The 15249-nt window shown below is 49.6% G+C and overlaps 1 protein-coding gene and 1 long non-coding RNA gene across 3 annotated transcripts in view; one reads left to right on the forward strand and one right to left on the reverse strand.

The window, feature by feature from the left end:
* The first annotated feature begins 7704 nt into the window (after positions 1–7704).
* KCNA5 (potassium voltage-gated channel subfamily A member 5) lies at positions 7705–9507 on the forward strand. Its single transcript, NM_001006645.2, has one exon. The coding sequence runs from the start codon at positions 7705–7707 to the stop codon at positions 9505–9507; it is 1803 nt and encodes a 600-aa protein (NP_001006646.1).
* Positions 9508–11049: 1542 nt separating this feature from the next.
* Positions 11050–15249, reverse strand: part of LOC106557922 — an 87841-nt gene continuing 83641 nt past the window's right edge. For both annotated transcript variants that reach the window (XR_005379774.1, XR_005379773.1), the window contains exon 5: positions 11050–12034. This is a non-coding gene — a long non-coding RNA (uncharacterized LOC106557922). The remainder of the gene's footprint in view (positions 12035–15249) is intronic.

Raw genomic sequence — 15249 nt, forward strand, 5'->3', positions numbered from 1 at the left:
GTGTGTGTCTCATAAATAAATAATATCATATTAAAAAGAAAGAAGCTGAGGCCTAAAGAGGTTGAGTGTCATAATAAGTAAGAGATGTTGCTGGCACTCCACTGGGATCTACCTCAATCCAGATCCCAAGCTCTCTTGCAGGAAAATTTCCCAGCCCCTGGATTCCTTATGCAACACAGCATCTAATAAAAGGACCAGACTCCTGAGTGGGACAGGCCCTCTAGGACATGGGTTCTCAAACTTTAGTAGCATCAGAATCACCTGGAGAGCTTGTTAAAACACAGATTCCTGGGATCCATCTCCAGATATTCTAGATTCAGCAGGTCTGAGAAGAGGCTTGGCAAATAACATTTCTCATAAGCTCTAGGATGATCTTGATACTACTGGTCCATGAACTGCTCTTTGAGTAGCAAGCATCTCGAAGCCATCCCATCTCAGCTCCTACCTCCAGGTGCAGCCACACTGAAACTGTGGCTGAGCCCTAATCCTGTTTTATGACTAAACCATCTTTTTGTCAAATCAGAATAAAGAGGATTTATTTTTATAGGGACATTGAGAAAAATGGGTGCTGTCTGGCCTGCATGAATTGTATAGTGACCACATGTTTTTCCAGACTTAGGAAGGATGCTCCTTCCATAGTAATAAAACTGTCTTACCTTTGCTTAGCACTTTTAAAATAAAGTGCTTTTTGTGTATACCTTGATACATAGCCTCAATTCATAATATATCTTTATGCGATGTGGACAACAATTTAGCTAGGAAAGCCATTGAATGTAAAATTCTCAGCTAAGGGGTGCCTGGGTGGCTCAGTGGTTGAGCATCTGCCTTTGGCTCAGATAGTGATCCCCGGGTCCTGGGAGGTTCCCCGCAGGGACCCTACTCTGCCTCTCTCTCTCTCTCTCTCTCTCTCTCTGTGTGTGTGTGTGTGTGTCTCATGAATAAATAAATAAAATATTTTAAAAATTCTCAGCTAATGCCTTCCTTGATCTGGATGCCAAGGCAGAAAGCAAGGAAATGAGAGTTATAGGTAGTATTGAAAAAGTGAAAAACAATTTAAATACCTCTGGCCCTAACAACACATGAAGCTCCTGGTTCATAATTTCAAAGTCAGAAAGTTTTCATGTTATATGAGTGAATACCATAGTGAGGTGTATTGAGGGCAAAAAAGAAAGAGTGAGAAAAATAGGATGCATGGATAACCCATCCACCAGCTCCTCAGTGGAGGAGCAGAGGGGGAGAGAGGGAAACCATTATTCACCTGGGCAAGTCCTCCCTTGAACCTCCCAGCCCCTGTGCATCTAGGTCACTTCCCTTTCTATGTTTGGCCTCTGAAAATGCAGTGGACGTATTAATGAATTTATTCCTGGATTAAATCTGGGGAAGGAGGGAGGGAGGGAGAGAAAAAGCCAAGCTCCAGATGTGAGCCTTGATTTGTGAAGGGCCTCTCATCTTAATCCCTGAAACAGGAAATCCTAGCAGTGGGCTGAGGTCTCTCTCAGGATCTGGGTCAGTTTAGGTATAAGCTTTCCCTCTCTGCTGCTCGTCATCTTCTCCTGCTTCCATCTCTTAACACAGCAGATAAATCCTCTCCCCACACCCCACAAACACACACTCATTTGTTCCTTGTATGCTTTGTTGCCTCCACCTCTGCTGCTCCGATAAAACAGGAAAGGAAAGGTCATTTCCGAGGCTTCCTTCCCAAGGTGTTGGATTGAGGGGCAAGTGAGAAGGGAAGGGGAGGGAAAGAAGAACAGCTGCTCCCCTCATTAAGATGTTTTCCACCACAGATCTTGAAACAGAATACATCTGGGAGAGAGGATTAGGCAAGAGACAGCTTTACCCTTTCTCTGACTAATACTGTATCACCAATTATTGCTTGATAATATGCCCTTGTGATATGTTATTTGATAGTAATGAACCATAGAATCATATACTTTGTAACATTTAGCAGTAAGATCTAGCCTATCAGGGGTCCATTAATCACATTTTCCTCTTAATTTTTTTAAACAATGTATTTTGGTTTATTTTAACTATGCTGCCTCCTATCTGGTTCTCCTGGTCCAGCCTAAGAAGCCTTGAGTCCTCTCTCCTGATTCCTAGCACCTCCATGTTTCCTTAGAAAGATGCTGACCAAGGAGTAGTGGGGAGGTTGAGGGAAGATAAGCCTCCCCAGTCTGAGGGTGATGGCTTCCTTCATGGAGGAGATACCATGGTGATTTTGTCCAATTTTCCTTTATAATGAAGAGGAGATTCAGGTGTGATGACAGTAATTCAACATAACTGGCTCACCAGAGTGATAGGAGGGGGACTGGGGAAATGACTCAGCCTGCACCTCTCCTCCTTAAGAAATCTAAGATCTCACAGCCATGGACAGTACCTGTGGATGCTTTAGAGATGCCGTCCCCTAGGTCCCCTTGGCAGAAGCAGAGCATCTCTCCCTCCAAAAGAAAGAGCAGAAGTACCTGAGCCCTGAGGCCCTGACCAACTGGCTACTACTTTTACTGGTTTGTCAGCCTGGCCTGTTGCTAGGACCCTCTCATTGCATTTTTGATGAGATTCCTAGGTCTGTAACCCTGTCCAAGGTGGAGAAGCAAAATTGATGTTTGACAGGAAAGACTAGTGGCATAATTAGAACAGAATTTTATTTTTGTCTCTTCCTGTTCCTTTAAATTTTGTCCAATGGTGGAAGCTTTTCCCTTGATCTAGATGAAAATTCAGTGGACCTTTATGCTATATGGTTTAGTCTTATATAATATATAGAATTACAGTAACTTTGGTTCTCAAAGTCTCTCTCAGCTTGGGAACTATATTGCACAGTCCAATATATTAAACTGTTTTTAGCCACAAAGTTGTTTTCATACACAAAGTTGAGGTGGGTTCTATAATAATAAATAATGCATATATCCTGAACAAAGGGCCAAAGCAGATTTAATTCACTTCCCCTATCTGGCCACCCAAATGAGTCTTAGATTTTTCTGATTGGGTTCCATGTCCACAATCACTTTGAGTATTTTTCTAAAAGATTTTATTTCTTCATTCATGAGAGACACACAGAAAAAGGCAGAGACACAGAGGGAGAAGCAGGGTCCCCATGGGTAGCCTGATGTGGGACTCGATCCCAGGACCCAGGGATCACGACCTGAGCCAAAGGCAGATGCTCAACCACTGAGCCACTCAGGTGTCCCTCACTTTGAGTATTTAATCTCAGAACTCACATTCAGTTCCTATCCCTGTTTCTCCCCCCTTCCTGCTCCATAGCTGAACTCCTATCTCTTGGTTCAACTACATTTAACTCGAACTTACTGAAATTCATAAGATGAATGTTGGGTGGGGTAAAGAAAATTGGGGATGAGTAAAGTATGGTCTTTGATTTCAAGATCTATTTCTATTATCTGTCTATCCATTTACCTGTCTACCTACCTATGTATTATCTATCTATCCATGCACCCACCTACCTACCTGCCTACCTATCTATATATCCATCTACCTGCCTAGGAAGTGGGAGGGGGGAAAAGGTTAAAACAAGTAGTGGAGTGTAAACTAGAAGTACATTGCCACATTCACTTTAATAGAGACACAAACAACGTATCTGAACGTGGAAAAAATGAAGTATTATTGCATCTTGCTTGGGTGATCATGAAACCTGACCCAGCAAGATCTTCATAATCTGGATCCTCCACCTCTCTAGCCAGATCTCACAGAACTCTTTCTGAGCCCCCCATCAACTATCCTAAGCTCCTCTAACCAGCCCTAGGGCCTTGAAACATACTCTTCCTCCTGCCTGGAATAGCTGTCTTCCCCATCACCACCTCAGGAAAGCTTCCCTGGGTCCAAGATGAGGTCAGGCTTCCCACTATTCTCACAACACCCTGTATTCTAGATGGTACCTCTTAAAATTGTAATTAAACAACCAGTGTAAAATTAGATGCTGGTGGCTTTTGCCTTCCCCAAGATATAACTCCACATAAATTAGGAAATATATCTGTCTTGGTCATCAGTATACTCCCAGAACCTGGAACAATGTTTTGCACATAGTAGATACTGAATGGATTATTTTCTAATGGATTAAAAAAGGTGGCATTTAGGATTCTTTCTCCTCCTCCCCTTCTTCTTTCTCTCCTTCCTCTTTGATCCCAGCTCTCCTTCCCATCAATGCCTTACTTCTCCCAATATTATTCTTTTCTTTTTTTCAAAGATTTTATTTATTTATTCATGAGAGGTACAGAGACAGAGGCAGAGACATAGGTAGAGGGGGAAGCAGACTCCCTACAGGGAGCCCCATGTGGGACTCGGTCCCAGGACTCCAGGATCATGCCCTGAGGCAAGGCAGGGGCTCAACTACTGAGGCACCCAGGCATCCCAAATAATATTCTTTTCTTTTTGGTTCTGTACACCTTAAAAGTCCTCCTGTGGTCTTTGAGGACCATCCTATGAATGAAGAAAAGATTTCCCATTTATCTCCTCTGAATAGCTCATGCTTGAACATAGTCTAGGTGCTCCAAATAATTCCTTCCAAGGCGAATCTTTCCGAGGTTTGTCTGAGAGGAGGTGCTCACAAGTGTGATCTTTGGACAAGAGTGTCAGCAGTGCTGTGGACCTGGCTTGAAATGTGGTCTAAGTTCACCCTACATCAGAGTCTGTGTTTGAACCAGATCCTCAGTGGTGGTGCATGTGAAGCTCTGCTATGGAGGGGCTCATCTCCTAGGATTAGTTGGGTAGAGAAGAGGGTAAGTTTCAGTTATATGATGTGTCAGTTGGTGCTGGAGTTCAAGGAGTTTACTGGAAAGGAACGGAAGAGAAAAGAGCCTGAAGAAGCCAGCAGGGAAAGCCTTCAGCCCTTGATGCTGACCTGATGACACCTGTGAAAGGAAAGGGAGGAGGAAGAGGGATGAATAGAGTCTCAGACTGCAAAGAATTTCTTACAAAGTTGTGGCCCATTCAACCGGGGAGATCCAAAGCAAAGAGAGCACAGCAGAAGAGTCCTGCTCAGGGCAGGACTGGCTAGGTCTCTGTAAGTCCGTCAGGCTCAGTCATTGGCAAAGGGCTGCCCAGGAAGGGCCCCAAGCTGCCAATGGCTGGAAGCTCTCAGCAAATTGTACTCCTTGAAGCTGAAAAGCAACTTCTTTCTTCAAAGGACATCTTTCCAGTATATCCTGATGGCTGCCACATGTGACATCTGAAGGTAATTCAGATGGATACCAGCTCCTATCAAGGCTGGTAAATGTATGGAAAGCAGATTTAAGAATTTACCACATCAAGGAGGCCTGCTTTGCATGCTTTTTCAGCACTGTTTATGTTGTGTTCTTATTCTTAAGGGAACAATCTCTCCAAGGGCTCCTGGAAGACAAGTTCCAGAAGACTCCCTCCCATAGGGACCTCAAGCAGAGCCCGTGTGAACCAAGATGTTATCCCTGTATTCACAGGATGCATGAGTCAGTAAACAAGACTCAGTGGCCATGGGTGTCTGAGCTCAGCCTCTATGAGTTCAGTAGGCCCGAGGCTCCCAGGGGCAGACCTGATCCTGACTGACAGCCTCAGAGCCAGAGAAGAATAAAAACCCCTGGGCAGATGGAGCAGGGACAGCAGAAGTCTGGGGAGGGGAGTACAATGCCCTGTGGTTACAGTGATGGCCTTACATACTGATTTTCCCTCTCCTGCCCCTTGCTCACCAAGGCACATCTGCAAGGACAGCCAACCACATGTACAGAGTCACACACAGCGAAAACAGTTACATATACCCAATTCACAACCGCCTTCATGCAACACAGAAAAAGGCCCCACACGTATATACTTCCCCAACCCCGACCTAAGCTAGTATGTGCACACCTTGCTATTCCAACAAACACTTGTGCACCTCATAGCAAGTTTCCAAAATTTCCCTCAGGTACAGATATAATCACAGGCAAGAGGCTGTAACATCCACATATAAAAACAGTAAACAGCATACAAGAACAAAAATAGACAAACACATTCGAAAACTCTGAATGCACTTCGAACATTCAAAAACAGTGACTTTGGTGACTTAAAACCAACAAATACCTGGAGAGTCTGTCTGGAACTGGCAGATACGCCTTGCAAGATATTTCCTTTGGCCACAGATACCCGCTAAAATCACACAGGGGCTGGAGGCAGATGGCCCATTTCTGGACCCCAAAAGACAGCTGTGGCCTCAGCCATCCTCCTGCCTCCTGCAGGAGAAAACGGGAAGCTCTGGGGCCAGAGGCTGGGAGGAGGGCGCACTTGTACCTGGAGGAGGGGTTACACGTTTCTATAGAGGAGTGGAGTGGAGGGAGCAAGGGCTCAAAGTCCACTGGCTTGGGATTGAATCCCAGCCTCACCACTTTCCCCCTATATGCCCACGAGCAATGTAGTTCATCCTCTGCGTCTCATTTTCCTCACCTATAAAGTGGAGGTAGTAAGAGCACTGAGAGAATACATTGCTATAGGAATACACCAGTCAGTCATTGTAAAGAGCCGACAATGCACCTGGTACATCATAGGAACAAAGTAAGTATTGCTTCTTATTCTGCTCCGTGGAGGCCTCCAACCTTGGGATTCCACAGCCTCCAGGGCCCCACTCCTGCCCCCTACATACCCCCCCGCCCCCCCCCCCCCCCACACACACACAAAGCTGCAGTTGCCAGCTCCAAACTTCACCGGAGAACAGCTCTCTTCCTCTCTTTCTCTCTTACTGGATTTTGCAAACCGGATTTATGCAGAGTGAGGAGTTATATGTCCTCAGGAATAGGAGACCAGGCAGTGAATTTGTCCCACGGGCCATGACTCTCTGGACTGCGAATCAGGGCTGTCCCAGGGCTATGGCAGGGGGTCACTGCCAGCTGTCAGCCGGTTACCTTTGGGTGGGAAGAGAGAGGCTTCTACACCTTGGTCTGGAGGTATCTCCAGCCCTAGGTATCTCTAGATCTATAGATCCCCAGGGCCCATAGCTCTGCCCAGCCTCTTCTTGTCCATAATTCTTCCCCAAGAAGATGGAATGGTTAGTTACTCCTCCAAAGGAGGATTGTAAAAGGGCTGTTATTTCATGTCTCATCCGTCCAACCCAAGGCAGTTCATTTCCCCTGGAGTCCACTTGGCGTTCAGCGGGTTCCCAGGTGAACTGAAATCCACAGCTATTCTCATCTGGTTGCCCTGGGAGTTTTGGCGCTGTCGGTACAACCTGTTCCTTCAGCCTCTCATTCCCCCCCCTCCCTCCCCCCACCTCCAGGCTGCTCCCTTCTCCGCCACACCCCCCCCCCCCAGTCGCCCCAGGCCCCAGCCGTGCCCTCCCTCCGGGGAGACACCCGCTGCTGGAGACCCAGGAGGGGACGCGGGGGAAGGAGGAGGGGAGGGGACGGGGCGGGGTAGGGAAGAGGCGGGAGAGCCGCGCTGGGTGGAGGCCGAGGCCGAGCGCCGCCCCGCAGCCAGAGAGGGGCGGCTGAAGGTTGCATCTGCTGGAAGGAGGCTTTTGGCTGCCTGGTAACGGGCTGCCGGAACGGAGAGCGGAGAGCGAGGCAGCGAGCAGGGCAGCAGCTTCCTGACGTCAGGGCCGAGCCCGGGGATCGCGCCAGCAGCCCCAGCCCGCCCCGCAGGGAGGCCGGCCGACGGCTGGAGAAGAGCCTGAGCCACGCAAGGCGCCCAGCCGGGCGCGAGCGGGGGCTCGGACGCCGGTCAGTGGGGGCGCAGCATGCCCCCTGCCCCCCGGCCATGGAGCTCGCCCTGGTGCCCCTGGAGAACGGCGGGGCCATGACCGTCAGGGGAGGAGGTGAGGCCCGGGCAGGCTGTGGCCAGGCCGTAGGGGGGGAGCTCCAGTGCCCCCCGACGGCTGCGCGCGGCGCCGGCCCCAAGGAGCGGGAGCCCAGGGAGCGCGGCCCGCCGAGGGGAGCGGACCCCGGAGCGCGGCCTCTGCCAGCGCTGCCTCTGCCTCGACGGCTGCCCCCGGAGGACGAGGAGGGAGACGGCGACCCCGCCCTGGGCCTGGCGGAGGACCAGGTGCCGGGCCCGGGCTCGGGGTCCTTTCACCACCAGCGCGTCCTCATCAACATCTCCGGGCTGCGCTTCGAGACGCAGCTGGGCACCCTGGCGCAGTTCCCCGACACCCTCCTGGGGGACCCGGCCAAGCGCCTGCGCTACTTCGACCCCCTGCGGAACGAGTACTTCTTCGACCGCAACCGGCCCAGCTTCGACGGCATCCTCTACTACTACCAGTCCGGGGGCCGCCTGCGGAGGCCGGTCAACGTCTCGCTGGACGTGTTCGCCGATGAGATCCGCTTCTACCAGCTGGGGGACGAGGCCCTGGAGCGCTTCCGCGAGGACGAGGGCTTCATCAAGGAGGAGGAGAAGCCGCTGCCCCGCAACGAGTTCCAGCGACAGGTGTGGCTTATCTTCGAGTACCCGGAAAGCTCCGGGTCCGCCAGGGCCATCGCGATCGTCTCGGTCTTGGTCATTCTCATCTCCATCATCACCTTCTGCTTGGAGACCTTGCCCGAGTTCCGGGACGAGCGCGAGCTGCTGCGCCATCCCCCGGGGCCCCCCCACCCCCCTGGGCCCGCCCGGGGGACCAACGGCAGCGCGGCCCTGGCGCCCGCCTCGGGCCCCACGGTGGCGCCTCTCCTGCCGCGGACCCTGGCTGACCCCTTCTTCATCGTAGAGACCACGTGCGTCATCTGGTTCACCTTCGAGCTGCTCGTGCGCTTCTTCGCCTGCCCCAGCAAGGCGGAGTTCTCTCGGAACATCATGAACATCATTGACGTGGTGGCCATCTTCCCCTACTTCATCACCCTGGGCACCGAGCTGGCCGAGCAACAGCCAGGCGGGGGAGGGGGTGGCCAGAATGGGCAGCAGGCCATGTCCCTGGCCATCCTCAGAGTGATCCGCCTGGTCCGGGTGTTCCGCATCTTCAAGCTCTCCCGCCACTCCAAGGGGCTGCAGATCCTGGGCAAGACCTTGCAGGCCTCCATGAGGGAGCTGGGCCTGCTCATCTTCTTCCTCTTCATCGGGGTCATCCTCTTCTCCAGTGCCGTCTACTTCGCAGAGGCTGACAACCAGGAGACCCACTTTTCCAGCATCCCGGACGCCTTCTGGTGGGCAGTCGTCACAATGACCACGGTAGGCTATGGGGACATGAGGCCTGTCACTGTGGGGGGCAAGATCGTGGGCTCGCTGTGTGCCATCGCCGGGGTCCTCACCATCGCCCTGCCTGTGCCCGTCATTGTCTCCAACTTCAACTACTTCTACCACCGGGAGACGGACCACGAGGAGCAGGCCGCTCTGAAGGAAGAGCAGGGCAGCCAGAGCCAGGGGACAGGGCTGGACAGCGGAGGCCCTCGGAAGACCAGCTGGAGCAAGGGGTCCCTGTGCAAGGCTGGAGTGTCCCTGGAGAATGCAGACGGAGCCCGAAGGGGCAGCTGCCCCCTGGAGAAGTGTAACCTCAAGGCCAAAAGCAATGTGGACTTGCGGCGATCCCTCTATGCCCTCTGCCTGGACACGAGTCGGGAAACGGATTTGTAAGGGGGAGCCCCGGCAGAGTGGTGGTAGTGGGGTGGGGATAGCAGAGACCTCCTGAGCCGGGGTACTGACTTTATACCACGGAGTATTTCAAGCCCACCTTGAAGTCTGTCCCTCTTTAGACTTCTCTCCTTCCCTCCCTCCCTTGATCCCCCATTTTTCCTCTTCTTTCCATGACACCAAGGGTCGCCTATTTTTAAAAAGTACCACATTCCATGACGCAGGAGCTGTTGAAATGGTGAGCACTACGAAATGGATGTATTTGTAGCCAGTTCCCTATACCCAGCAGAGGGATAACCCAAACAAAAAATGACTTTAAATAGCCAAGATCCCAAGGGATTTTGTAACCCCCTCCATGTGTTCCAAATTTGCTTTACATATGATTTTATTTGTGTATAGGGGAAAATATTATTTTTATGGCTGGTGAGTGGATTTTTGTACTGTAGTTCAGATGGAGATATTTTGGATACATTTTCCAGAAATGCTGTATTTATGGAAGAGGGAGTTATTGTGATGTTTTTCTGTGATAATTCTATTAGAGCCAGAGACCCTGGTTATGGCTGTTCTGGTTCCTGTTGTCTGTAAGCCTCTCTGTTTTCTGGGATCTGGTATCGGTGTTTTGCGTCTAGGGCAAGGAATGTTCTGGAAGAAAGGCAAGACTGACCTTCTCTGTGCGCCTTAAACAATTCTTGTAATTTTCTTTGAAAAGCATTTTAATGATGTTGAAGAAAGACTTTTGATAATTCATTCTCTTTATTTCTATCCCAGGAAATAAAATGTATGTGGCTGAGGCGAGTGTTAGTTGTTTTTTGTTGCTGTTTTTTGAAGTTTTCAAAAGGAGTCTGTCACTTGCTGTTTCTGCTTTTGAAGTCAGAGCAAACACCACCTTGACTGGGGTGGATTACTTGGAAAAGTAATGATTTGATGGTAAACTTCTTTCTGTTGGGCCCCCTCTGTGCATCACAGAGGAGCAAATTCTGTTTGTCTCAGGCTGTTCCCGACATACTGCCTGATGCTGTGCTATCAGATGCAACTGCCAGCACGTGTGCGTGTGTGTGTGTGTGTGTGTGTGTGTGTGTGTATGCAGCTAAAAGGCAAGGGAAGATCAGACCCCCGCAGCCCCACAGCCACCTCTTGGGGCTGCAGTTCGGAGTTCTGCTTTGTCTGCAGGCTTTAAGCCCTGCTTCACAGGGCTCTCAACAGCTCTGTGAAACAAGCCTGATTCTCACAGACATAAAGCCTGTTCACAGAAGTGCAGTCCTGGTGTGAAAGTCACAGAAGAGTAAAGGAGGGAAGATTGCTCTATGTTAAACTCTCCCCCTCAACCACGGTGTGACAGAGAATGCAGAGCCTTTCTGGTGGACAGAGGCAGAAAGAAGGATTTGCCTGGCCACTTCAGAGGCTAGTTTCTACAGATTGTGGCCTTGTGCTGAGCAATCCCCAACTCAGAAAGAAACTCTTGGTTTTCTGTTCACTGGGTGGGTGGTTCATAGTAGGTATAACACTGGCTGCAATTTCTCTCTGGGATTAACTACGTTCCAGGGGGCTCCAGATTCCTTCTCTTGCTTTTGCTGCTAAATAATCTAAAGACCCGTTGTCTTACATCCACACCAGGGTGGGCCACAATCACACCTCCCCCACAACAACAGGGAGCTTGATGTTTGGCTCTGAGGGTGCATCCACATCCCCATGGGGTGAGAGAGGCTTTGCTAAATTGATGTCTGGGAACTGTGGATTTAAATAAGACGCCGACATGATAATAAAAGCCAGTGTCTGTGACTGCCTGGAGTCATTTCCAGTCAGGAACTGTTAACAGCAAATCTGAGGCGGAAACAGAAGAATTGTGCAGGCAGGGCTCTGTTGTTTTTCATTACATGCTGAAGCAAAAGAAGAACAGAGACTATTTATTTATAATTTACAATCTGCCTAAAAGCAGGGCATCTTGCCAAAGCTCAACGCCACAGACTCACCTCCAAGCCCTAATGTATGTCTTTAAAGCTAATGCATATAGTTCAGCACACACCTGGTGATTGGGACTGGATCCCCCTTCAGGCTCCACCCTCCTTTAAAGATAAAAGGGACATCATTATCTGAAAGTCAGTTCTTTTAGGCTCAGAGAGCAACACGCAGGTCTTAGATGTGTCTGGGTGCTCATAGGTTTTGGTCCAAATAGAACAACTGCTTCATTGAAATGTCCAGTAAGTGGCTTCCATCTAATACAAATCCTCAGCGAGAGAGGGAAGGAAAATAGACTGTTTATGTAGTTTACATGAAAGAAGGGGATACAGGGCAGGGTTATGAAGGGGGGCCCTCAGGGCAGTGCTGGAGGGGGTGTCGGGTACCCGAGTGGCCTGCTGCAGCCTCCCATCCCAGATTTCAGTGCCCCGATACCCGCCCTGGGGTACTGGCTGGGCACCCACCAGGCGGTTCAATGGTTTCAATATCTCTGTCTTCCTAGTCCACCTGTTGCCATGATTCCTGAAATAGGCTGTGCTGCTTCACTCCAGCTATCATCGTTTGCCTCTTCACACTGATGAATGAAAAGGAACCTTAATGTCAAAACTCTTACTCAGGCTATCTGAGATAAGGGTCCCTTCATGCTCTCCCCCTCTCCTCTTTTATGCTGTCATTGACTTTCCATAGCCTCCACCTTCCTGAGGAGATTAGATCAAGTGGCTTCAGCCAGGCTTTTTATCCAGATGTTGTGTCTTGGCTCCCACTGCAGGAAACCGGCACTGAGTTCCTAATCTACCAGCTCTGGCAACCAGAACTCAGAGAGCAGGGCTGCACTCTGCGTCATGCTCTTGTGGAAGGACAGCTTCTCTATTACAAAGCATCTGGCCCCTTCCTTTTCTCTACTTGCTGGTTTCTTCTCCTGTCCATATGCTTCCTGAACCCTAAGCAATGACAGATTCAAAAAACAAATAGTTTCACATGCTTTAAGAAACCCAGCTCCTTGATTTTCCCTGCCTGAAACACTCCCTGGAGGGGAAAATGAAACAGAATATCAGCCCTAGAGGAATCTTTTCACAGAGCTGGCCTTTGAGTGATTCTAGTGTTAATGATAGAAGCACTTCTGGGCTTGGAGTGGACGGCACAAAGTGTTTCTCTTGGAGCAGGGACACCTTGCTCCAAGTGCCCTCCAGAAATGGCAGACTTGTGCACAGTGGAGTGTGACCCTGGGTGGTGTTCAAGTATTCTCTGCACTTGGACTTCAGCAGCACATGGCTACTCACCAGCTGCTCCAGGCCCAGCACTCCTTATTGTGCTGGGGTTGGGGAATACCAGAACACACGTCAGGATGTGGTCCCTGCCTTCTCACGCTTCCAGTCCCTCTCGAGAAGCAATCCTTATAAAACAAGCAAATCATGCAAGACAGCATGTGGTCAAGTGTCTTGGGAGTTCCCAAATAAAGTGTTATGGGTCAGGTGTGGAAGGGTGAGAAAGAATAGGGTAGAAAAGAGAAGCTTCTGGAGACCTGGGAGGTGGCTAGGAAGAGAGGAAGCAGTGGGAATGAAGGAGATGGGAGCAGTGGGTCAGACAGTGACTGCCCTGTCCTATCACCATCATTCTCAGGTGGTGTCCAGAGTTAAAGGCTGCTCCCAGCACTACAGTCGGAGTTCCAATTTTGCCATTGACAGGGACACTCAGCGGTTGTTCAGGGCAGAGGCTGGCAAAAGTTCTGAAAAGGGCCAGAGAGTAAATACTGTAGTTTGGAGGCCTAGAAGGAAATGGAAACTCCTACCATAGGTACGCACATAACTATTTAAAATATAGTCATTTAAAAATGTCGAAACCAACCTTAGCGCAAGAGCTGCACATCTGTCTCTTATTGGTTTATCTGTCACACAGAGGGTGCCTCCTGGGCATCCAGTCATGCCTGTGATGCCTGACCTGGCTCCCTGATTTGATTTTACCCCATTGAATTTGGTGTTTCTTGCAAATGCTGCTCCCTGGCTTAGAGAAGGTCTCTCATGCTAGGATTTCCTAGAGCAGGGAAGGCCTTATTAAGAAGATGTTACTCACTTCTACATCCTCAGGAAAATTAGACTGTGCTAGTGGCTATGGGAAAGGCTGCCCTGCTTTGAGGGAGGAGGAAGAAAATGCCAAATTGGAACCTCTGCCTAAGACTCTGAGCAGTGGGTTTTCCTGCAAGCTGTGGGTGGAAGTGGGCCCAGACTGCCAGAGGTTGGGCCTCCTTCTCCTTCTGGTCCTTAGTCTCTCCCTGGACGTGACATCATACAGGGAGGGAGTCCTTGGGATACACCCTCTCTCCCCTCTTCACCTGACTCTTCTCTGGCAATGGGCTCTGGGCTTGTGTGTCCCTTGCGTATGCATGGTATGCATATGGTATGCACATGTATAGGAGTGTGCATGATGGGGCTGCTGTGACACAGCCTGGAGTGAATCAACTTCAGAACACAGGCCTCAGACAAAGCCAGATGCTTGTTACCTGCCCTTTTAATTGCTATTTATTTTCTCATGTCAAACTTTGCTCCATGTCATGTTCAGCTGGCAGGAACCTTCCAAGTAATCTGGTCTGTCCTGCTTATTTTACAAATGAGCAAACTGAGACCCAGAGATAAGAGGTGATTTCCTCAAGGTCACACCCAGAGTAAAGTAAAGTAGGACTGGCATTGTCTTTCCTGACTCCTAGGTTGGATTTCTCCTTGTGTTCCATTCTACTGTTTTGGCATGAAAATTCTCAATCTGCCTCCTACCCTGCCTTCCTGAGCACATCCCTGCCACATTAGTTTATGTTTACCCAGTCTGCCTGTGAGGGCTGCCTCCTGGGTATCCAGTCATGCTTGCAAAGCCCTGATTTGTTTCCTGTGATTTGATTTTGCTCAATTCTACTTACACTTATTACAAATGTCAAGCCTCTATGGGCAATGGAGGTATAGCACTGTAATAAACAGGCTCCTATAGACAAGATCTCATTGTCTAGGGGCGGGGAACTGAAACATCTGTAATCCAGTGTCCCTGATACTATCATTCATTCATTTGTTCATTCACTTATTCGTTCATTTATTCAACAATATTATTCAACCAATATTTCGTTTGTGGCAGCACCATGCTATGCTCTGGCAATAACTGCCAAGGGACCTTCCCTGATTGGTTTTCCAGTCTAGTGGGGGAGAATCAACAATCAAGTAAGCAAATGAATATTTTGCTAAATCATTTGGAAATTGTGGGCCATTGGGGAAATGAGCAGTGTTGTGACTAGAGGAGAGAGAAGCATGGTTCAAGAAGAGCAACACATGAGGGAAGAAGGAGAAAGCACAAAATAGGGTGAAGAAAGGGGGACAGGGGTGTGGGGACCATGGGAATACCAGGAGGGAGTGAGTGTATGTTTTCCTAGAGAAGTGCAGGGGTGGAGACCTCAAGGCTGAGTGCCTTGAGGGGAAAGTGAAGGCCCCCTGGACAGCTCCAGGCAGGATTGTCAATCCCAGCACCACCTACCACTGAGGAACAGGAATGTGGCCCTGCCATTTCAGGCAACACAGTCGAAAGAGATGCAGTGGGACCATCTCACCAAGAGAAGCACAATGCAAATTTCTTCTGGAAGGCCAGTGATGGGTTCAGACACGAGTTTTAAAAATTAGTGGGGGTGGGTAGGGAAAAACCCTCAGATACCCCCTTAATTGCTTGGTCAACTAACAGGAGACCCTAGCAGATTTTTGAGTCTGTGCTAAAAAGCAGGTATGACCACTCTGAGACTGTGCTCTGAGGTCAGCCCCACAT

This window comes from Canis lupus, chromosome 27 (assembly GCF_011100685.1).
Source record: "Canis lupus familiaris isolate Mischka breed German Shepherd chromosome 27, alternate assembly UU_Cfam_GSD_1.0, whole genome shotgun sequence".
Taxonomy (NCBI): domain Eukaryota; kingdom Metazoa; phylum Chordata; class Mammalia; order Carnivora; family Canidae; genus Canis; species Canis lupus.

What these genes read in the sequence shown, in the direction of transcription:
- KCNA5 (NM_001006645.2), top strand. Translation starts at nt 7,705, where the DNA reads ATGGAGCTCGCCCTGGTGCCCCTGGAGAACGGCGGGGCCATGACCGTC.